At 34.6% G+C, this 23120-nt stretch overlaps 1 protein-coding gene across 7 annotated transcripts in view; it reads left to right on the top strand.

Moving 5' to 3' along the window:
* Nucleotides 1-23120, top strand: part of Agtpbp1 (ATP/GTP binding carboxypeptidase 1) — a 191103-nt gene that overhangs the window by 107586 nt on the left and 60397 nt on the right. For all 7 annotated transcript variants that reach the window (XM_063243743.1, XM_063243735.1, XM_063243729.1 and 4 more), the window contains 3 exons: nt 6861-6944; nt 11156-11242; nt 11326-11474. In XM_063243743.1, coding sequence (XP_063099813.1) covers nt 6861-6944; nt 11156-11242; nt 11326-11474 — 320 coding nt within the window. The remainder of the gene's footprint in view (nt 1-6860; nt 6945-11155; nt 11243-11325; nt 11475-23120) is intronic.

The following is a 23120-nucleotide window of genomic DNA, read 5'->3' as shown; positions in this document are numbered from 1 at the left end:
CCCAGAAGGTCCAAGATTCCCAAATAGGCTGGGCTCCAGGGATAGTGTGCGCCAGCCTGCTTGCTGGAAACTGCACAGTTCTCTGAGCGCAGCCGGAATGGGGAGGCGGATTAGGAACATCATATTTCAAATGGAAGTGTAGTCTTGAGCATGAAGATTAGGATAAAGTTTTATATTTTAATGAAACAGTACAATTCAGTTTTATTTAGATGTGTAGGATTTTCTTCCATAGTTAATTACTATTTAAAAAGGTTTCATTTAAAAATAGTTGCAAATTGTATAGTTGACTTTAGTAGTTTGATTAGTGGAAGTTCTGCCTCCTTATTTTATGTATCTTATTTTGTTTTATGTTTATGTGAATCTTGTGGCCAAGGATGTAGTCTGTCTTTTTTTGGAGCCAGGGTTTCACTGTTTAGTTTGAGCTGGTCTGGGAGTCATGGCAAACTTCCTGCCTCAGCCTCTTGAGTACTGGGATGAAAGGTGTGTGCCACCATATTTGGTGAGGAGGATGGTTTTTTTTTTTTGGGGGTCTTTTTCGTTTTTATCGGTACCAGTGATCGAACTCACGACTGCCTGCTTGTAAGGCAGGCACTTATGCTGCTGAGCTAAATCCCAAGCCCCCGAGGAGGATGGTCTTGATATTCCAAAATATATAACTCCTTTTAACACTTCATTTAATTTTTATTTTTTTACCCACATTGCTGAATATTGAGTATAAAACTTCTGAATTCTTTGTTCCTTCACGTAACATTAGTTTGTGACTGAAAGAACAAAGGATGCAGCAGAAAGTACCTGGATGATGGGATAGACTCAGAGGTGCAGTGAGGCTGTTGGGTCTGATGAGATATGTTGGCAGGGTGGGCCCCTTTGAGAAAGGAAGTTGTGCTGCTCACATGGACTCTGCATCTGTGTGTTGATCCAGGTGATTTGATTTGTCTAAGGCACCAGTTTTCTTAAAGTAGGGAGTGTTTCCAGATTTGAGTTAACACTGTTAGTAACTAAAATGAAAAGAGAAAATAGCAGTGTGTGACATACAGTATAACTGTATATTACTTTATAATCCCCCCATGATTCTGATTTTAAAATGCACTTCTTTCCCGATGTGAAGAAGTTTGTTAGTTATTCACTTAGAATCAGACTTAGCAAACTATGGTCCCTGTGCCGAATCCAGACCACTGCTTGTCCATTTTCCGACTGTGAGGTAAAAATGAGTTTGTATGTTAAAATCTTTAAATAGTTCAAACAAAAGTAAAACTTTGTGGCATTAAATTATATAAAATTCATATTTGTGTGTGTAAATAAAGCTTTATTGGAACACAGCAATGCCTCTTTTTAAAAAATGTATTCCTTGTGGCTGTTTTTGTACTACAGTGGCAGAGTTGAATGGTTGTGACAGAAACCAAATGGCCTGAAGTATTTGCTGAAATACTTTCATCCAAATACTTTCAGGATGAAACCTGAAGTATTTGCTGTCTGGCATTAGAGAGGAATAGTTCATTGACCATTACAGTAGTTTGTAATAAAATAGCACAGATGGCCCTGGTAATAGGTATTTCTAAAGCACTAAGATATGTTTATCTTTTGAAATACATCGAGCATTTTTTCTTTTTCTTTTGGTCTTGGGACTTGAAGCCAGAGCCTCACACATCCTGGGCAAGAACTCTCCCACTAAGCTATACTCCTGGTTCACAGTGAGGATGCTTTTTCTAATTTGTTTAATTTTACCTTCCCAGTCTTCTGGAACTTATTTTTTGAGCAAATGATAAATATTTTATGATTTTTGGCAGCAACTACAGTGAATTTCTATCCTAATGGAATTGCATAGTAAATAAATGATGTCAAAATTAATGAGGATTTACTGCTTTATTATTTTTAGAAAAAGGAGACAGACTCCTTTAAGTTATTCAGGAAAGATATTTTTAATGTTGTATTACATTTCTTTTTTATTTCATCTTTTCTGTATGCAATCACAAATCTGCACAAACCACAGAAAGTTTAGTATAAAAAAGAATAAAACTTCATTTAAAAGGAAAAAGCCTATTGCAGTGTTTTACCCATCTAGGTAAAATACAAACATTTAAAAATTTTTTATTATAAATTGATGATTTTGATGATGATTATTAAAATACACATAGTTTTTTATGAATTTAAAAACTAAAATGAAATTCATCTCACTAAAATATGCTTAGCATTTTGGTGCATTTTCCTATTTTCATATTCTATAATATTAGCACGTGAGAAAGTAAATGAAGAAAGGCCACTTTTTAATCTCTTCCAGAAATAATCACTATTAACATTTTCTTTTCTTTTTTTTCCTATGTCTATGGAAAAAAACTGGCTATTTATGTATATGTGTCTTGTTATAAGTTATAGTTTTGTATAATATATTGTGTTTTAAGAAAGAATGTATTTTATATTCAACTTGATTCAAAACAAGAGAAATGGAAATTAAAATGCACCAAGACATCATTTCCCAAATATCAACTTGGCTAAAAACCTAAAAGTTTAGCAGTACATTCTGTTGATAAGGCTATGCAAAATAGACTCTCTCTTGCATTGACGTTCAGTTGATAATCTGTTTTGTGGAGGACAGTCGGCTAAGGTCTGTCAGAACTAATGCTACATTGGTCCATTAACACCTCATTTGGAAATTCGTGAAACATATTTATTTTATAAATCACGTGTGTGTACCTGTGCCTGAACCCATAATTTCCATATGTATGAAACGACATTCATAGTTTCTTATTGCAGTATTGTTTTGAGGTTGGAATAAATTCCCTTCAATTAAAGACAAGTTAAGTAAATGATGGTATGTCTCTTTTATGAATAACATGCAGTGTTTGAGAAACAAAGCTCTATGTGCTCAGGAAAGAGTTGTAAGATACATTATTGGAAGAAGTAAGCAAGGTTCTTGTTTTATGGTGTTCTAGCAATCTAAATTAATGTTTGAATAAAATAAAATCTGGAAGGAAGGTAATAAAAGCAGTTACTGATTAGATGAATGGAGACTGTGGATTGTGTTGAAAGGACAACACAATGTCTTTTTATGCTTTCATGTTATATTTGTTTTTTTTTTTTACAATACCAGTATATTATCTTTTCAGGAATCTTAAGTTAAATGGTGAAGAATTGTGGAAAAATAATATAAGGAGGGAGAAAAACTCTGAATTTTTTTACATTTAGAACAGCTTACAAAAACACAAGTACTTTTGGAAGTGAGCAACAGTAAAAGTATTACAGTAAAAGCAACAAATGACTTTTAATGAATGTTTTTTATGGTAGCCACAGAATTAAGTAGTAAGCATTTTATGTGCTGTGGATATAGGGATATAAAGTACAGTTTAATATAAACAGTTCTGTGTTTGAGGAACTCCTATTGTACAGAACAATATGTTGAATCTCACAATAGGTGAATAATGTATCCAGACTACTTGGCAGAGCTGGGAGCCAAACTCTAGATCATGAATCTGTTGTCGCTTGTGTATATTTTATATCATACATGTACCTGTAGTGATTACACACATATGTTCTTAAACCACTTTATCTGTAAACAAGAATATCGTGTATCTTGTTTATAGACAATATGAAGAATAATACAGACCCTCAGAGAACACTGTTATGTAACAAACATCTTTTCCTGTATATCTATAAAAAGGAAATTCATTAAATTGTAGTGTTGACTTGTGTTTGACAGTCCAACAAGTTACAATTTGCTGGTGGTCATATAGCATATGATCATTTGAGTAGGGACTGAATTTTCAGGCTGTCCTGCATATTCTTTTGAGCTAATTATTTGATAAATGTAGAATGTTTATCAGGCTGGGGTTATAGGCCTTGAGAGTGCTTGGAAATATCTGTTGTCTTCTTTGGTCTGGAAAGCCATATATTTTCTTTCTTTCTTTTTTTTTTTTGTCTTTTTCTTTTTTTTTTTAAATCAGTACCAGGGATCGAACTCATGACCACACCCTTACAAGGCAAGCGCTTATGCTGCTGAGCTAAATCCCCAGCCCCTGGAAAGCCGTATATTTTCATTGGCAAGTGAGTTAAAGGAAAGACTGATACTCTTTTATGAAAGTTACTATGTTAATCACATTCCTTGTCCTTGGGACAAAATACGAGGCACTCACAATTTAAAGAAGAAGAGATTTATTTTTGATTCACTTTTCAGTCCATAGTTGGCTGATTCCAAGGCAGGATGGCATGTCAGGGGAGCATAGCAGAGGAGAGCTGCTCACAGTTTGTTAGACAGAAAGCAGAGAGATCAAGAGAAACACCAAGGAGAGGTAAACCCTTCCAAGTCACGCCCCGAGTGACTTTTCTCTTTGGACCCGACCCCACCTCCTGAACAGCAAGTCAAGTATAAATGCCCATAATCCAATCACCTTCTGAAAGCCCACCTATGATTATGTGAGACTTTAAGGGAGCATCTAGATATAAACCATAACTGTTACTTACTGTTTTGTTTACTTTTCTCATTTCTGGGCAACATACCTAGCACCCACAAGTTAAATGAGGAAAGGTTTATGTAGCTCACAGTTTGTAGAGGTTTCGGTGCATAGTTCGTTGGCTGCAAGGCAAGGTGGCATGGCAGAGGGCTGTGGCAGGCAGGAAGCAATGAGCCGTTGAGGGAGGAGGGACACACACGCACGTATGCACACCACACTCACTCACAGTGACTCATCTCTTCCCACCAAACTTCACTTCCCAACATCACACCTAAACTATAAACCCATAGTGAACTGATCCAGTATTACACATCTGTGATCAGTCGTTTCCCCAAAGTCTCACCTATCTGTGCATGGGGTTTTGGAGGGGACATCTAGATACATGCCTCAACACCTACACAAAAGCATATTTGAATAAAAGACTTTGTAATTGATTAAAGAGGACTTAGAGTAGAACATAAATTCCCTCAAGTATTAGTTTTAGATTAAATATGAGCCCACGTTCACTTTTGATGTGATTTGGCAACATAAACTTTGGGAGAGTCCATAGAGAAGTTCAAGTTTCTGGGTGTTTTGAGAAATTTAGGTGTGACAGTTTTCACCTGTTTTCTACTTCGCAACAGTCATCTTTTAGACAGATCTTGTGTTCCTCAGTTTCCCCAGGCCAGGTAGTCAGCTCTTTCTTAGTTATGTCACCTACTGAGTCCAAATGGCCTGTGTTTTTTGACCCTTTATGGATATGAGTATGGAACTGGGCTGTTACAGGCAGCCTTTTAATACCATCCAAAACTTTTTAAATATTAATTTTGGCACACTGATGGTATATATATATATACACACACACCATTAATTAAATCAATGGGTGTATTTTAGTCATTTACTGATACTTGAATATTGAATGTTTTTGTGTGATATATTTGAATTTCTGTGTGTATGTGTGTGTACATATGTGTGTAGGACTTTTACCGTTGAAGATATAATTAGTATAAATTCTGAATTATTGCAATTGTTAATTTTTTTTAAAGAAGCTCATTTCTTTAGAAAAACTTGGCATTTTGAAGTTATGATAGTCAATCTAAATCAAGAATTTATGGCTTAATCCTTTGATAGTGTATCTTTTTTATCACTAACAAACTACAATGGTGTCAGTAGTTTTTAAAAATAAATTTAAAAGTAAATTATGCTTAACTATTTAGTAGATTCAGAATCTTTGGTATTGCACTTTTAGTTTTTTAATATTCTTTTTATATGCTTCACTGTCAGACCTTTTAATATTTTCCTGCAGTGTTTAATTCTTCAGTTAGAATAGATTCTTGGCATATTGAGAGTTTAAGGTTATCCTGTAATGTTATTAATATCCTTTAGTCTCAGAGAAGTGTCCTGGTGCAGCAGATTAATTTTAGGTTTCCCTAAAGTTAAGGAGATTTTCAATACTTAAAAGTATTTTTGAGCTCTTTATTATAAGCATTTTGGCAAATGTTTTTACCCTGCTCTCAGTAAGTCTATAAGTTACAGTTCTAGTTTATATTTCCTATCTTTAGCTTAAATGGACAAATGTAAACTTTAATTTTAAATCAATTTCCTCTGTAAAGGAAATATACTATGAGATGTAGCTAAGTACATACTAATACTAGCAGGGTTATTCTACCTGTAGTTCTAACACCTGGTCTCGTGATCCAGGCTATTATGCTTTAGCTAGTTTGTGCTACCTGCTGGTTACTATCTTATTCAGCTTAAATATTGAAGGGGAAGATTGTGAGTCCTGTGAGTGGCTGAATGTTGTAGGACATTGTGAGGGATTTTAGGATTTTTCCAGTCAAATGTTCATTTTGTTGGACTGATTCAGAATGAGATAAGGTTCAATTATTTCCTCAGTCCACCTTTCCTTTCCTACCACAGAAGAGGGGTGATTCTGCCAAAGTGTAAACCAACTGATTGACAGTGGCATTTTTGCTAAATTTCCAGCTTAATCATTTTAAAATATGTTCTTCTTACGTTATCACTGACTATTCATGTCTTTATCACTTCTATAATGCCACTACTATATACACAAAGTATTTGTCTAAGGGCTAACTAAACAAAAAATCTATACCATTTCTATGTGGAAAGATTTAAAGACATTTTAGATTTCCTCTCCCTTCCCCTCTTCTTACCTCTTTTCCCTTGCTCCTTCTATTAAACAGTAGTTGTATTGTACATGGTTATTTTCTAGAACTCAGATTCTGATAAATACTTATTTTTGTCTACTTTGTTATGCACTGATATTTTTTTTGTACATAATATAGAGAGAAATAGTCATTTAAAAGAAATTTTTTATCATTTTATACTTTGTCATTCTAAATTTATATTGGAGAAAGTTATATACTATTGGCATATAATAGTGAATTTAGTCAAATTTCTCTTTTATGATTTCAGGACAAAAATTGCCCAAGATATTGAGAGACTAATACATCAGAGTGACATCATAGATCGCGTGGTATATGACTTAGATAACCCAAAGTAAGTCTGATTTTTAATAAACATTGTATTAGTTTTATTTTTAAAGTAAAATTACAGTGTTACATATTTATAAAAGATAGGAAGTTATAGTTAACTCCTACTTTAATGTTACTATGTTTTCATCCTTTGACAGGGAAATATGCTAAAACATGTTTGTTTATTTGTTTAAATTAAATATATGACAAACTTTTTTGCTTTTAGATAGATTTTAATGATTATTACGGCTTTTATGTAGATGTCCTCTCAAAGTTTCATGCAATCGTAGTTGGGGGTTTTTCAGAAGTGGCTGAATCTAGAGTGTGTGATTGATTCATGGTGCAATGCTAGGATTACGGGTATTAGTATTAAAGGTGAGTGATTACTGAATCAGTCCACTGATTGGTTTGACACTAACCCCAACAGCCAAATATACAATATAAGGGACAGAAAGATTCTTGTCTTTCCCCTTTCTTGCTTGCTTGCTTGCTTGCTTTTTGTGTCTTATGTTTGCCATGAATTGGTTCTGCTCGTGATGCCCCTCTGCCTTGGAGCCAGTTGATTATGAACTAAAACCTCTACAAACTGTGAGCTAAAAAACCTTTCTTTCCTTAACTTGTGAATGTTTTGTTTCAGCAATAAGAGGAAAGTAACTAAGACAGAGAAATGAGGTCATTGCCGTGATTGTATCTGACCATGTGGTCTAGGAGCCTTTAGGAATGGCTTTTGAGATGGGGAAGGGTTAGGAAAGGTTTGAGGATACCAGCTGAAAAAGTAGAGCCATAAATTGTACTTAATGAGAGATTCTGGTCAGAGCTCAGAAGACTAGAAAATTGTTAGAAATGATACCAGTAAAGACCAGATCAGGAAGTTTCTTCTGGGAAGGACTGCATTGGCTGTTGGACTCCAGAACATGTGTCTTACAATTTGGCAGAAACTTTGTCACAATGTGCTCATGTCCAGAGACTTTGCCTCAGACTGGGATTAAAGGCAGCAGACTTGATTAATCATTTTTTTTTAATTTAAAGAGAAACAAAACAAAATAGTAAAAGGGTACAAGTAATACAGAATTTCAAGAAAAAAATATACAGTAAGAAATCACTAGTTAATAGATTACATATTGTCATCTTAGAAATAGTTGTTCAGATTACAAAATTAAAGCATACAAAGTGGACATTCAAACAGTGAGATTGCAAACAGTTCTGTTCAATGATCCAACAAAAACTTAGTAATATGGTTTTCTATCTTACACACTTAAATATACATGCAGTTATATTCTTTAGATCACTTTCTTTTCCTCTCTTTTTTTACAATAACAGTTGTACATTTTGGGTTTTATTACTTCCACAGTTCTTATTACTTGTTTTTGAAGAGAAAAAAACCAAATCAGACTGATTAATCTTGCAGAAGAAATTTCAAGGCAGTCTAATGTTGAGGTGGTGGCATAGCTACTGGTGGTTTTTTTTTTTAAGCTAGATTTGTGTTAAGAATCAAGATCAAGAAGCCCAGCATAAATGATGCAAAATGTTGTGAGTTTAGCCAGAAAGGAAACTCTCTCGTAAAGTTGTGGCCTGCAGAGATGGAACAAAGGAGAAGTTGGTCACTGAAAAGATTAGCAAGGAAAAGTCAAATATTTCAAAAGACAGTAGGAAAAATGGCCTGAGAAATCCCAAGAACCAGCAGGATTCCAGCCTTTACAGCCTAACAGTTGCAAAGGTGAAAGAGTTTGAGAAGAGAGCCCTAGATCACCACCAGAATGGTGGTGACCTAGAAAGTGTGTTCCTCCAAATTGGGTTTAGTGTTCAGCGACCCAGGCACTTGACCCCTACAGCCAAGAGAGAAGGAAGCCTGGCTATTGATCCTGCTGGTAGCCAACTTTGATATCATCCATGTATTGCTGATTTTGGGTGCATGTAGAATGTAAGAGTTGTGAGGTTAGGAAGGCTTCCACTAAGATTTCAGAAGAAGGCCTGGGAGGATAGGCAGTATGTGTGTGCCCCCAAGAGGGCAGTGTATGAAGCTGTGAGTGTGCATCCATGGGTGCATTAGAGAGCCCAAAAGTTTGTAGAAACCAGGAACATGGATATCTGAGAAAACTGCAAAGAGGGAGCACATCCAACCCCAAAGAGAAGCCAAGGGAGCTACAGCCATGCAGTGTCACAGAGGCAGAGCCATCCAAGCCCTTTCGAGTTCACAGGTTGCCACAGATTTCTTCAGATACTAGATGGAACTCCAGAAGTTAATGTTTGCCCTGCTAGATATTGGACTTGCTTTGGTCCCATTTCTTTGTATCCTCCTATTTGTACCATTTGGAATGGCAGTGTTTAGCTTGTGTCATTGTATTCTGAAGTGTTTAACTTTATTTTCATTTGTATAGGGGTTCACTGCTTAAACTTTGTCTTACATCTTAGAGGAGACTTTGAACTTGGAATTTGCAGCAATGATGAAACTGTTAGGACTTTGGCAACTGTTAGAGATGGACTAAATGCCTTTTGCATAAGGGGATATGCATGAGTCTTTGGTGGTCAGGGGTGGAATGTTATGGTTTGTTTATAGATGTCCCCTTAAAGACTCATGCATTCATAGGTGGGGCTTTTTCAGAGGTGGCTGAATCACACTCTAGTGTGTGATTGCTTTATGGTACAATACTATTGTGTGATCAATAAATCAGCCCACTAATTGCTTTGACACAGCCCTAATCCCAGTTGCCTAGATACCATATAAGGAATAGAAAGAGTCTTGTCTCTCCCTTGCTTGCATGCATTTGCTGTTTTCTGCTTTCCATGAACTGTTTCTTCTCTATGAATCCCCTCTGCCAAGCCATCCTGCCTTGGAGCCAGCTGATTATGGATTAAAACCTCTATGAACTGTGAGCTAAATAAACCTTTTCTCCCTTAACTTGTGAGTGTTGGATATTTTGTCTCAGCAATGAGAGAAAAGTAGGATGATGATTATAAATTACTGCTGTATTTAAAAACTGAAATTACTTCCATTTAAAAGAGTTTGAGATTGCACATGAAATACTAACTTGTCGTTCTTTTCTGAGGACAAATAATCAGTCTCCCCCGAGAAGGACCTGACTCCCCACTCTCCTTACTTCCTTCTTATCTTTGCTAGTTGAAATCTGTTTCAGTTATTTAAGTTACCTGCTTGATTTTTGAAGCTGTTTACCAAGCTTTGCACGTGAATCATTTAGCACTGATGCCACATTTTAGGGTTTAAAGGAGTAAATAAAATGAAAATTATATATGAATAGTGTGACTATTGTTTAGTCATTTGCCCCCTCAAATGAAAAGTTTACCCTCAGTGAGTTTTTCTCTTCTCTCAGCATTTTAATATTTTGGAGAAATTTCACATTTTACCAGTCATATTTCGAGGAAGTAAACACTTTAAAAAAGGTTTGATAGAGACATACAAGTAACAGCTATGTCAAAGCTAATGACTGAATTTTAAATACTCTGGGGTGAGGGGATGGCTCAGAGCACTTGGCGTGCACAGAGAGAACCCTGGGTTCAATTCCAGCACTGCAAAGAAAAAAAATAACTTAGAGGGGAAATATAGTTTATTAAAAAAATCTCTTATTTCAGTGTTTTTAATTATGCATCAGATAAATAGAGCAAATGTGTTACAAAACAGAAACTCAAAAACCTTGCATGTGATATACTATACTGTTCTATCTAAAATGGCTTTAAAAACAACCATTGAGCTTCTTGAACTCTCTAATTTTCTTTTAGAATATAATCTTCAGAACTGCAATAACTTTTATTACAGTAGAAGAACCAGATATAATACTGCACCTAGTATATGCTCAGTAAACACTAATTAAATAACAAACATATAAAATGAGTATAGTATTACCTTTTTGGTGCTAATTAAGTAACATAATATTGCTTTCTTAACTTATCTTTTGCTGCATGGTTAGTTACAATTATTGCTACTTTAGAATTAGAGATTATATACAAGTTTTAAAATGAAACTTTTCTTATAATCAATATTTTAGAAATGATATTTGTTCATTGAAGCAAAAATTCTTATTTTAGTATAGTTTGTGAGAACAAGTCTTTAATTAAAATGTTTTGGTCTGTAAATGCTAGATAAAGTCCACTTTGATTTTTTGTTGTTTTAGAAATAATGAGGAATTGATATGACTATCATATATTTTTATTTGTAATATAGTTTTTAAACTCATTTGTTTAATATAATGTATTTTAATATACTTAATTTAAAATACTTAGTTGCACCATTCCAGAAGAAGGAGATATTTTGAAGTTTAACTCCAAATTTGAATCTGGGAATCTGCGCAAAGTAATTCAAATTAGAAAGTAAGTCATTTAAAATGTTCTCATTTTGTATATGCACAAGTTTTTCTTAATTTTCATCAGATACCTTTATCTTCCATTTTCAGAAATGAATATGATCTTATTCTTAACTCCGATATAAACAGCAATCATTATCATCAGTGGTTTTACTTTGAAGTCAGTGGAATGCGGCCAGGTGTGGCTTACAGGTTTAACATCATTAACTGTGAAAAGTCCAACAGTCAGTTTAATTATGGTAAGACAGTTTTCTTTCCTAATTGAGATGACATACAGGGATTTTAATTGTAGGACAGAAATTTTGTCCAAGAAACTCTACAAATTAAAGAAAAAAATTTCAATTTCCTTTTTTTTTAGTTCTCAGAATTCAAATAATCATGCAAAATTTGAAATAGATTCAGTTTTGATTTGTTGACAGAGAGTTATTCTTGTGTAGGCAAGCCCTTTAAAATGTAATGGTTAATCTTATCCATAGTAAATACAACTACAGATTATGTATGTGCTAGTGGCTCTCAGATTTTATGATTTTTTTCATTAGCTTATTTACAGGATATGTTACATTGATTGATTTTAGAATATTGAATCTATGGAATAAACTTCAGGGTTTGTTATACATGATTTCTAATATTTTGGTAAAAAGTGCTTTACCTTTTGGGCAGGGTTTGTTAGAACGTATGGCTAGCATGTACTAAGCTCTTGATTTAATCCCCAGAACTGCAAAACCACCCCCACCCACCCCCCAAAAAAGGTTGTTTTGCGTTTATCCTCAGGAGAGATATTGGTCTGTAGTTTTCTTTCTTTCCTTCCTCCTCCTATCCCCACTTTATTTCTTCCCTTCCTTTTTGGTGTCATGATAATAGTGTGATAATACTAGTAAAAAATATTTCCTCTTCTTATTTTCTGAAAGTTTTTGTGAGGACTTGGTGTTAATTCTTAAAATGCTTGGTAAAAGTCTGCAGTGAAATAGTTTGAGCCTAGATTTAAAATTAAACTATTGCTGTTTTAATAGTAAAATGTGAAATTTCTCCTTTGTTGGTAGTCTTTCAAAATGGAAAATAAATTTCTTTAATAGTAGTAAGCTGTGCAGATTATCTGTTTTAGTTTGACTGAGTTGTAGTTTGTGCTTTTAGGAATTCATTTATTTCAAAATTGTGAATAAGTTATTTGTAGTATTCTTTTATTGCTGTTTTGACGTCTACAATGTGTGTAGTGACATTCCCTATTTTGTTCAGGGTACTGATAATTTGTGTCTTGTCTCTCATACTTTGTTAGTCTGGCTAGAGTTTTACCAATTTTATTAACAGTTTCAAAGAAGCAGCTTTTTGTTTCATTTTCTGTACTGCTTTTCTCAGGATACTATTTTTTAAAAACACCATTATTGTACCAGGAAAAATCTTAAGTACATACGTTCATTTAAGGCTTTTGCATTTAAGTAAGTACAAAACTGAAGGTTATTTGACATCTGGTCTTTATAGTTAAACATATCTGTGGAAGGCAATATAACTTTATAAAGTTCATATCAGCATTTTAAAATTGAAATACCACATTTGGAGTTATTCCAGTAACAGCAGATTGTTGTGTTAAATGTTTTTTCGCATATAAAGAAAAAACTTACATTGGAGATTGAGGCAAAAACGTGTAACAAGTTGCAGAATCTTAAGAAGTCTCAATCATTGTAAAGACTGAAAAGATATTAACAACAGAGGCATGCCATGCTGTATCATCTGCTTCAAGTAATTTGTCTAAATTGTTAATAGCATGATGTTAATAGTATGATGATGCTTTTTAAGGGTGCATTGCTGAAAATCAAAGCTTTTAAGAGCTGAAGAGGTTGTTTCCAGTTGTCATTATTTATGTGGAAAACAGGAAATAGTATACTCTAGAATTACTTCACATGTATGGGATAAAAGCTTTTGTCAGAGTAATTTATTTGATGCAGTAATTTTAGGACGATTAGATAGCAGAACATCTGTCTTCATATAAACAATTTTGAATTTTAAATGTTTGGTTATTTAATTATTAAATGATTTATCATTTTAAATATATAGTATAAAGCTTCAATAATCATTGATTTATATGGAGTGATAGGAATATACTTACTTTTTGTGATTTTAGTATATAACTACTAATAATTGAATGTGATATTTCTTAAAAACATTTGTTTGTTGAACCTAAGCTTTCACACAACTTCCAAAATTACCTTAATTGAAATTCACTCAAAATATTATCAAAATAAGTAAGAATACCTAGTATTTTCCTTATTTAGCTCATAATTGTACATGAACATAGTGTTTTCACTGGAGAAAAGAATGAAGTAAATGCAGTATTTTGGATGCGTCTTAAGTGGAAAGTATTAAGACATTGGTGAAACATTAGAGATGCATTTTATAACATATTCACTTTAAAAGAGAGTACTCACACCATTTTAAACTTATTGAAAATTTTAAATTAAAAGCATGCATTTGGAACCATACTTCTCTAAAAATAATCCTGTATTTCCATGTGGTAGATAAAATAATCTCTTCCTTTAGTGTCATTTGAAATTTAAAAGTGAATAAAATTTTGTAACTAAGATAAACTCGAAGCAATAGGACAGATGGGGGTGCTATATTTTTAAATTTCCTCTTCTCCTTCTGTTTCTCCTTTGGATATTCTTGTATGTGTGTCACACCTCCCAAACTTGCTTTGTAGAGAACTTGGAAAACAGAATAGTGTTAAGAACAAAATTAAAAGGACTGAAATAAAAGAAAAGAAAATAAACACCATTGTCCAGAGATAATAAATTTAACATTTTTGTTTCATACCATCCTGTTTTATAATGTTTTATGTGATTTATACATACAGTTATAAAATGCAGCTGGTAACTATGCCATTTCATGTTCTGTATTGTAAGTGTATGCTATATCTCAGCATTTTTTCTAGTTATTAATTATTTCTCTAACACAATTAATGGACATCCTATGAAGGCACTATAATTTGTTTATCCAAATCTTTTTTTTCTCCCACATTTAAATTGTTTCTACTCACTTTCTTCTTAAATATTGCTGACATGAACATTACTGTTCATAAATATTTAGGCAATTTTTAGTTATGGATGCATAGATGTGGATTATATTAATCTGGAAACAAACTATAAAAGTAGTTTTTTCCGATTATAAAGTTGTGGATCTTTAATATGGAAAGTTTGGCAAATTAAACAGTTTAGAAAAGAAATTCTAGGAAGAAAAGAATCCTTTACACTTAAACATTTATTATCCATCCTTAAGCTTATTTGCATCCACATGATTTTAAAATTGAATTTTATTCTTTCATGGATTTGGGATTAAGTATGAAAACTTATTTGTAACACTGTATTTTTTATTCATAAGACATTTTAAATCATAAGACATTTCCTCATACCACCAAATATTATTCAATACCGTCACTAGTAATTTGTCTTGGTTTCTTTTCTCTCATTGCTGAGACAAAATACTGAACAACCAAAATGAAGGAAGAAGGGTTTATTTAGCTCACAGTTTGTGGAGGTTTCAGTCCATAATCAGCTCGCTCCAAGGCAGGGTGGCTTGGCCCTGGGGCAACACTTCAAGGCAGCAGCCAGAGCAAAAGGGGTGGGAGCAAGCCTCTTTTCCTTCCTTAAATTGTACACAGGCCACCCCACTCTCCGGGGCAGGTGTAGTGCTCACAAAATCTCTGAGTCCTCCTCTTGCACAGGATGAGGATATTTATAAAATAAGGATCCTGATTCCTTGCTGAGTGAGTTCCTTAATTAAATTTCTAAACTGCTTAATTTGATATAATGTATCAACCATAATATAATTCCTGTGTAGTATTTTATTTCGCTACAGTAAAATTGCTCAAGTGAAAAACATTAATGAAGATATCTTTTTCAACTTCAAAATATAAGCTAAGTTTTTGTTAATTATATATCGGTTTTCATGTGTGCTTCTGATGATTGCTTTGCCATGAATTTCTTTTTTTTTTGTCTTTTTCATTTTTGTTGGTACCAGGGATCGAACTCATGACTGCCTGCTTGCAAGGCAGGCGCTTATGCCACTGAGCTAAATCCCCAGCCCCTGCCATGAATTTCTTAAAGTGGAATGCTTTGAATGAATTCGTTTTAAATGAATGTAAGAAAAATGGGTAGTACAGTGACAGTAGAAATGTTAAATTAGTTCAGTCTTTTCGAAATGCATTTGATAGTATGCCTTCACTGTTTGTGTTGGACTTTATTCATTTGAATTTATTTTGATATTTTCTGTAAATTGGGATTCAACTTAGTCTGAATAGTTAAGTGGCTACAGATGAACTCATTCTTTTACCAAAGAGTTTTTTTTTTTTTATACTTGGGATTGAACTCATGACCTTGTACTTGCCAGATAGGTGCTTAAACCTTTGAGCTACATCCCCAAAGTGTTTTAAAGTGTGGTTGAGGTATTTGTCAAACATTTCACATTTGTAATTCATTTGCAACTGTGTGTCTGATGCACTTCTAAAGAAACATGGGAAACATCTTGGATTTGGCTGTTGGTCAGAAAATGATCAGTTTACAAATTGGTTGATATGTTATCCCTATCATATCCTGATAATTTCTCACTTTTTAAAGTATTCTGATCTTTTAGTCGTATTGTGTGTCTCCTTTGGTCTGAAAATACCATAGTTCTCACACACTGTAACTCCAAACTAGCATTTGTTTTTGTTGCTCTAATACTACTTTAAAAAATATTTTAATTTTCTAATAGAGTTTAATGTTGTATATTTTTTCCAAAGCAATTTTAAAACTTTTTCTATTTATTTACTTATTTTTTGTTTCTGTCTTCTTCTCTGTTTTTATTTTATTAGTACATGTCTGTAGAACATAGTGATTACATTTATTGTGAGGAGTTAGCACATGGACACAGCACATCTTAATTCTTTTTTAGTCCTGTACCCCTTCTTGCTCCTTTCATCTCTTGGTCCCCTTACCATTTAGAAAAGCTATTTCCATGTTATCCTTTTAGTTCTTTTTCAAAACCCCCTTTCTTTTCCTTTATTCCCTCCTTCCATCTCTTGTTCCCTTCCCATTTGAAAAAAATTTCCCTACTTCCTGTTGCTGTATCTTTCATTTTGATCTTTTTTTTTAAAGATTTTTTTTATATTAAAGAGAACAAAATAAAACAGAATGAAACAAAGCAAATCAGAACAGGAAAATGCAAGCAACACAGCACTTCACAGCAAAACAACTGGACATCAACAGTAGCTAACGTAATGTCTCTTTTCTTTGAAATAGTTGAGCATACCTTCACACACAATAGTATCAAACATAACAATATAGTAAAAAGGCATTCAAAAGAATGAAAGCATTACAGGACTTCAAAACCAAATAACAGAAAATTAACAATGGCTGCTATAATACCTCATTTTCCTCAAAAAATTTGTCTATGACATCACACATAATAAAATCAAATAAAACACAACAGGATAGAACCATTCAAAACAGAAGAACAAAAGCATGATAGGACTTCAAAATAAGATGATAATAAATCAAAAATAGCTACCATAATGTCTTGTTTTGTTCAAAATAGCATTCATACCATCTCACATAATAAAATCAAAACAAAATAAAGTCAGACCAATGAATGAAAGCATTATAAGACTTCATAACAATATAATAGGAAACCATGATTACCATATTTCCCATTATATTCAAAATAGTTGCCCTTACCATCTGAAAGCATAAAATCTAACAAAAGACAGAACAAAGCCAAACATAATAAAATTGTGTAAACAATGCAAGAGTTCAAGGTAAGATAATAAGAAATTTACAATGCTTTCCACTTTTCCCTCCCTTTGCTCTTTTTTTTTTTTAAATTTTATTTAAAGAAAGACTAAACCAAACAGAAATTGGGTAGAAATAATACATACTTTCAAAGAAAGAATAAACAGTAAGAAATCACTAGTTGATATTTACATATTGTCCTCTTACAAATAGTTATTCAAGATACAAAAGTGGAGCATATAAAGTGGGGTTTCAAACAGCAAGACTGCAACCAGTTCTGTTTAACAATAAATCACTCTGAGCAAAGAATAATAATTATTTTTGGGTTTCACATTATGTTACTCCTGGATCAACACTTGGTACTGTAGTGTCTCTTTTGCTTCAAAGTATTTGTTCATCCTGTGTCATAAGATCAGTTCTCCTAAACTGTTTTATTGGTTCTATGCATGCATGAGTCTTAACATGTATTTCTATCATTTCTATATTAGAGGAAGGATCAAAACAAAGCAAGACAAAACAAAACATATTCCTATAAACATATGAAATGAAAAAGACATACAAGACCATTGTACAAGGGGTTCTACCATGGTTACTGTGTTCTCTCTTGTTATCTTCAATAGAATTGGCTATATCATCAGACATAGTATCATTGAATATATCAGTACATAACAGTATTAATGAAAACACAAATTTTTACATAGTATAAAACTTCAAAGACAGGTAGTAATCAAGCCAGAATGGGTATTGTAGTGAGTCTTGTCATCTTCAGTGTAATTGCCTAAACTCTCAGACTTGATAGTATCAATCATACAAGTTTTAAATAAAATCTGTCAATACCAAACAGCAATCAAACCAGATTTAACTAAGATCAGTCATGATAAGTCAGTATAAGTCATACATGGCTCCAAATTAAGTTAATAGGAAATTAAAGATGATTACTATGCTATATCCTGGTGTTTTGGGGATAGCTGTCTGTGCCCTCCAGTCTAATGCAAGTAGACAAACTGGGACAGAATAAAATCTATCTAAGCAGAATGATATGCGAGTAATATGGGTTTTAATTCTTGATACACTATTAACACTATCATCTGCCGTCTTTTTAAAGACCATTCCTCTCCTTTCACTTCCCCAGGGTGCACTGTGTATTTTTGGGTCTCTCCTGGACCCTTGGTTTTAAACTAGGGGGGGCAACCTGCTATTTACCTAAGTGATTTCAAACTTTCTCCCTCCTGGACTTGATCTCTAATTATATTCCTTTACCTATGAAAGCCTGTCTTTCCAACCTATCCACAAATACTGGTCTAGTTGCCCTTATTACTCTCTGAATCCTTGTATCATAGAGCATTGTTTTCCCATATTTGATTTTCAGTCCATATACCCTTTTTCAGGTTAATAGTATTTCCTATGAAGAGCATCTCAGTGGACCCTACCTCCTGATCTACTCTGTGATTCTCTTTTTTTAAAATTTAATGTATCAAGGCCATCTGTATTAGAGTTTATAAGCAACCTTCTCTGCCTCATTTCTGTTATGCTCTTTATTTGCCATTAGTTGTCTGCTTGTCTTCTTCATTCTGTTTTCAGCTCCATTCATTGAGGCCTTTCTGCCACTGTTCCTGCCACTGTTCCTGGAATCTTGATACTTTTCTCTCTGTCTAGAATGTCCTGCAGTATTGTCTGCAGAGTTGGATTGATGGTCGTGAATTTCCCCAGTTCCTCTTTGTCTTGGAAGGATCTTGTTTCTCCATTTGGGCTGGAGGTTATTTTCTTTCAGGGCTTGAAATATTTTGCTCCAGGCTCTTCTTGACTTGATGATTTGTGTCGAGAAGTCTGCCGTAATTCTGATGGGCCTTCCTTTATAAGTGATCTGTTTTTTTGTCTCTAACAGCTTTTAACATTCTGTTCATATATTGAATTTCTGAGATCTTGATTATTATATGCCTGGGTGTGGCTCTGTTTTGGTTGTCGGTGGCTGGAGTTCTGTATGCCTCATATATCTGAATATCATTTCCTTTCCCTATGATTGGGAAATTTTCCTTAATTATTTCTGTGAATAGCCTTTGTAGTTCCTTTGTTTGTACCCCTGCTTCTTCATTCACATTCTTTGTTCTTAAGTTATAGATCCTCTTGTCATCTTCTAGCCTTTGTATTGTTACTTCTTGTTTCCTTGTTATTTTTAAAAAGTTTTTCCTTTCATTATCCCACATTGCAAACCTGTCCTCCAGTTTGGATAATCTATCCTTAGTTTCTTTCAAGCAGTTTTGCTAGCTTTCAATGGAGTTTTTAATTTCCTGGTAATCTCTTTGAATCTGCTTCATGTATTCTATATTTTCTTTATATTCTTCATCAAATGGTTCTCTCCTTTGTGTTCCTCCATTCTTCCATCTGTGTCTTCTTGAGAGTTGTTTAGCATTTCTTTTATTAATCTATTTATATCTTGTTTTACTTGGTTAAATATTTCACCTTTGAACTCGTCTATGAGGTCCCGAATATATTTCTTTATGTCCACTGATGCCGTGTCTGATATTGCATGTTTGCTGTCATCAATCTCTTTTGTATTTACCTTTTTTGGATCAACATTCTCGGGGTTGGGGGCTGGGAGCTTTTTCTTATTGTTTCCTCTTCTCATATTTTTTGTTTCTTCCATACAGGCATATAAAGAAGGCCCCAGTCCCTTTTTCTTTGTTGATTCTAGTTCTTCTGAAGTGCTGCTGGCTAGGTGACCCTGCCTACTCCAATGTACTATTGAAGTGTAAATAGGGACTATGTATGTTGGCCCCTCCCGCTGGGTCAGCCAGCCTGCCAAGGCCTTCACCACCATGCCTTAGTGTGCACAGCCCATAGGGAATTGGTCTGGGACACCCTATTGGTTCCCAGCCAGGGGCGTGACCCCTCCTAAGCACATCTGATCAGTCCTATCCGGGAACGGAACAACTAACTGAAGTCTCTGCAGTACCTTGTTTCTGCCAGTCTTGCCCGGTTCCAAGATGTCGTTCCCTTTCCAGTGGAAAGGTTTTATTCCTGACACCACAGGTCAATACAGGTCCTCTACTGGCTCCACTCTCCTTGGTCTTGCTCAGTGTGCCTGGGGTGTGCCTCAGCATGATTAGGGCTCCGGCGAGTTCTCCGGCGGGAACCCAGCAGTTCACTGAGTTGCAGCCGAGCAAGTACGGACATGCCAGGCAGTGCAGTTTTCTGGTTTGCTGCTCCCTTCTGCCCTTACATCTCCTCACCAAGGACTTCAGGCTTGCCAGCCACCAACTTCACTGTGCCCCTGCATCTCTGGGTTCCAACAGTGCTTCTGGCGCAGTGGGACTGGCTCTGGTGAGAGCACCGCCAGCTACTGCCTTGTTCTGTTCAAGTTTTTCTTTTTTAAAATTCTTTCTGTGGGCTTCAGTTCTCACTTTAGTTTCTTCCTGGGTCAAGAGGACCTACGTCTTTCCTGCTTTTCCTTCTCCAGAATGCTATATTCCAGCATCTGGGCTGTTTTTCTCAGAGACGCTTTTTACTTTGCTGCTTACTGTTCCGCCATCTTCCCAGCTCCCTCATTTTGCTCCTTATTTATATTTTTGGTTTCTCATGATTGAAAACACGATAAATAAAATTATTTAAGTTTGTGTGTCTAATTTATTTCACTTAATGTGTGATAGGATTATTTCCAGAGGATGAAAAATATTTCCAAAAGATGAGGAGTTTAAAACAAAAGAGGCCTTTATTATGGGAACACAGGGAGAGAGGACTGGTGCGCTGGCCGCTGGAATCTGGCGATCTCTCTCTCACGGATACGTGGCATGGGGGAATATAAGTAGCCTAAGCTTAGGGCAGTGCCCTAAGGCCATTAGAGATGCACAGGTATTTCATTGGCACACGTTTGGCGCCAGGGGCAGGTTCCAAAGGGTGGGGGAGGTATAGGGTTACAGGTAAATCTCTAGAGGCGGAGGAGGCAGGAGCTAATTCCTAATTCCTAATTCCGGCTGAGGCTTTTCTGGCTACAGTGTCTGGTCTGGGTCAGCAACCCTTTCAGTGTGATCTCAAGTTGCATCCATTTATCTACAAATGCCTCTCGTTTATCCTTTGTGGCAGAGTGGTACTCTATTGTGTATAAATACTGTATTTTCCTTATCCATTCATCTGTTTGTGGGCATATAGGCCATTTCTAAGATTTCAATACTATGAATAGTGGGACTATAAACATCAGTACATGTATATCACTGTAATATGATGATTTTAACTTTTATGGGGGGATATCTGGAAAGGGTTGAGTGAGTGGAATTTCTTATTTTATTTTGTAGAGGAATCTTTATACTGATTTTCTTAGAGTTTTACTAATTTACATTTCCCCTACCAACAATGTAGAAGTGTTCCCTTTCTCCCACAGCCTTACCAGCATTTGTTGTTAATTGATTTCTTAATGATGGCCATTTTTCCTAAAATGGTATCTCAGTTTTGTTTTAATTTGCTTTTCTCTAATGGCTAGAAATGTTGAACAATTTTTCATGTATTTGACTATTTGTACTTCTTTTAAAAAGTGTCTGTTCATTTTCAGTTGCCTGTTTTTTGACTGGGTCTTTTATTTTGGAGATTCAATTTTTTTTGAGTTCATATGTTACGGATGTTAGCTAGTCCTTTGTCCCAAAGAATGATGGATGAAAATATTTTCCCTTTCTCTGGGTTGTCTTTTCAGTTTGTTGGTTGTTTCCTTGCTGTGCAGAACTTTTTTATTTGATACAATCTTGTTTGTTGATTCTCAGTACTACTACTTGTGTCATTGCTCAAAAGCACTTGCCTACATCTATCTCTTTAAGAATTTTACCCATTTTATCTTTCATCAGATTGTTTCTCTTTTAACATTTAGGTCTGTGGTCCACTTTTAACCTAGTTTAGGATATGGGTTTAGACTTGGCCTTCTGGGTGTATATATCCAATTTTTCAGCACCACTTCTTACAGAGACTAGCTTTCCTCCACTGTGTGTTTTTGGCCCCTTTGTCAAGGACCAAATAGCTAAATGTGCCTAGTGTTGTTTGCACTTCCTCTGTTCTGTTTCATTGATCTGCATGTCTGTTTTTCTGCCAATGTCATGCTGCTTTTGTCACTGTAGCTGTGTAATATAATTTCAAATCTGAGTTTGTAATGCTTACTACCTTGTTTTTGTTGCCCAAGATTGTTCTTGCTATTCTGGGTCTTTTCTAGTTCCTTATGAATTTTTGGATTATTTTTTGTAGTTCTGTGAGAAATCCTCTTAGTATTTTGATTGGGATTGTGTTAAATATATTATCAATTTTGGAAGCATGGCGATTTTAACTATATTGGTTCTCCTGTGTAGTCTAGGAACACAGAACATATTTTCATCTTGTTTTTGTTGTTGTTGTTGCTGTTTTTGAGACAGTTGGCCTCAAACTCACTGTGTAGCCCAGGCTTACCTCCCTCAAACTCTCAGTGCTTCTTTTGTCTCAGTCTCCTGAGTGCTGGGATTGTAGGTATATGCCACCATACCTGGCTGTTTTTCCATTTTCTAGTGTACTCTTCAATCTCCATTTTCAGAATGAAGTAGTTTTCATTAGATTAATTTCTTTCTTTTGTTTTTTTACACACAAGAGAATGGTTTATTATAAAAAATTATACATACAATTTAAATAACAAATTTTATGCTAATTAAAGAACATTCAACTTGAAAAAGGGAGATAGAAGGTAGCTCGCTGATCACTAATGTTACTTTGTTTAAAATTAAAAACAATGCATATGAAACAATCACATTGATTTGGTAGCAACGATGGTCTTTAATTTTCAGAAATAAATGTTTTGCGCTAGTCTCACCATTCACTATGCTGTTTTATATCTGTAACACCCAGTATATAACTGAAATTTGAAATCAAAATAAAACCTTCAGTATCTAGAATCCCTAGATTCTGGAGTGCTCTACTTTAGTATCCTAAGAAATAAAAAAATTATACATAAGATAAAAACAGAAGAAAACATCTGTGACCCTCCTTTAAATTAAAAACACACAAAGTGCATGTGTTACATTTCAGTTACATCAAAAGGCAGTATAAATCTGTTGGTTACATCAGTGCATCTCTGCTCACTGATTAACACATTATTCATCTTTCCTGGTTTTTTAAAAGTCTTATGTT

This window comes from Cavia porcellus, unplaced genomic scaffold, assembly GCF_034190915.1.
Source record: "Cavia porcellus strain 051 isolate PalLab524CR breed Dunkin Hartley unplaced genomic scaffold, mCavPor4.1 scaffold_2, whole genome shotgun sequence".
Classification (NCBI taxonomy): Eukaryota; Metazoa; Chordata; class Mammalia; order Rodentia; family Caviidae; genus Cavia; species Cavia porcellus.
Note: the sequence above shows the minus strand (reverse complement) of the source record. Positions and strands in the feature narration are given on the sequence as shown.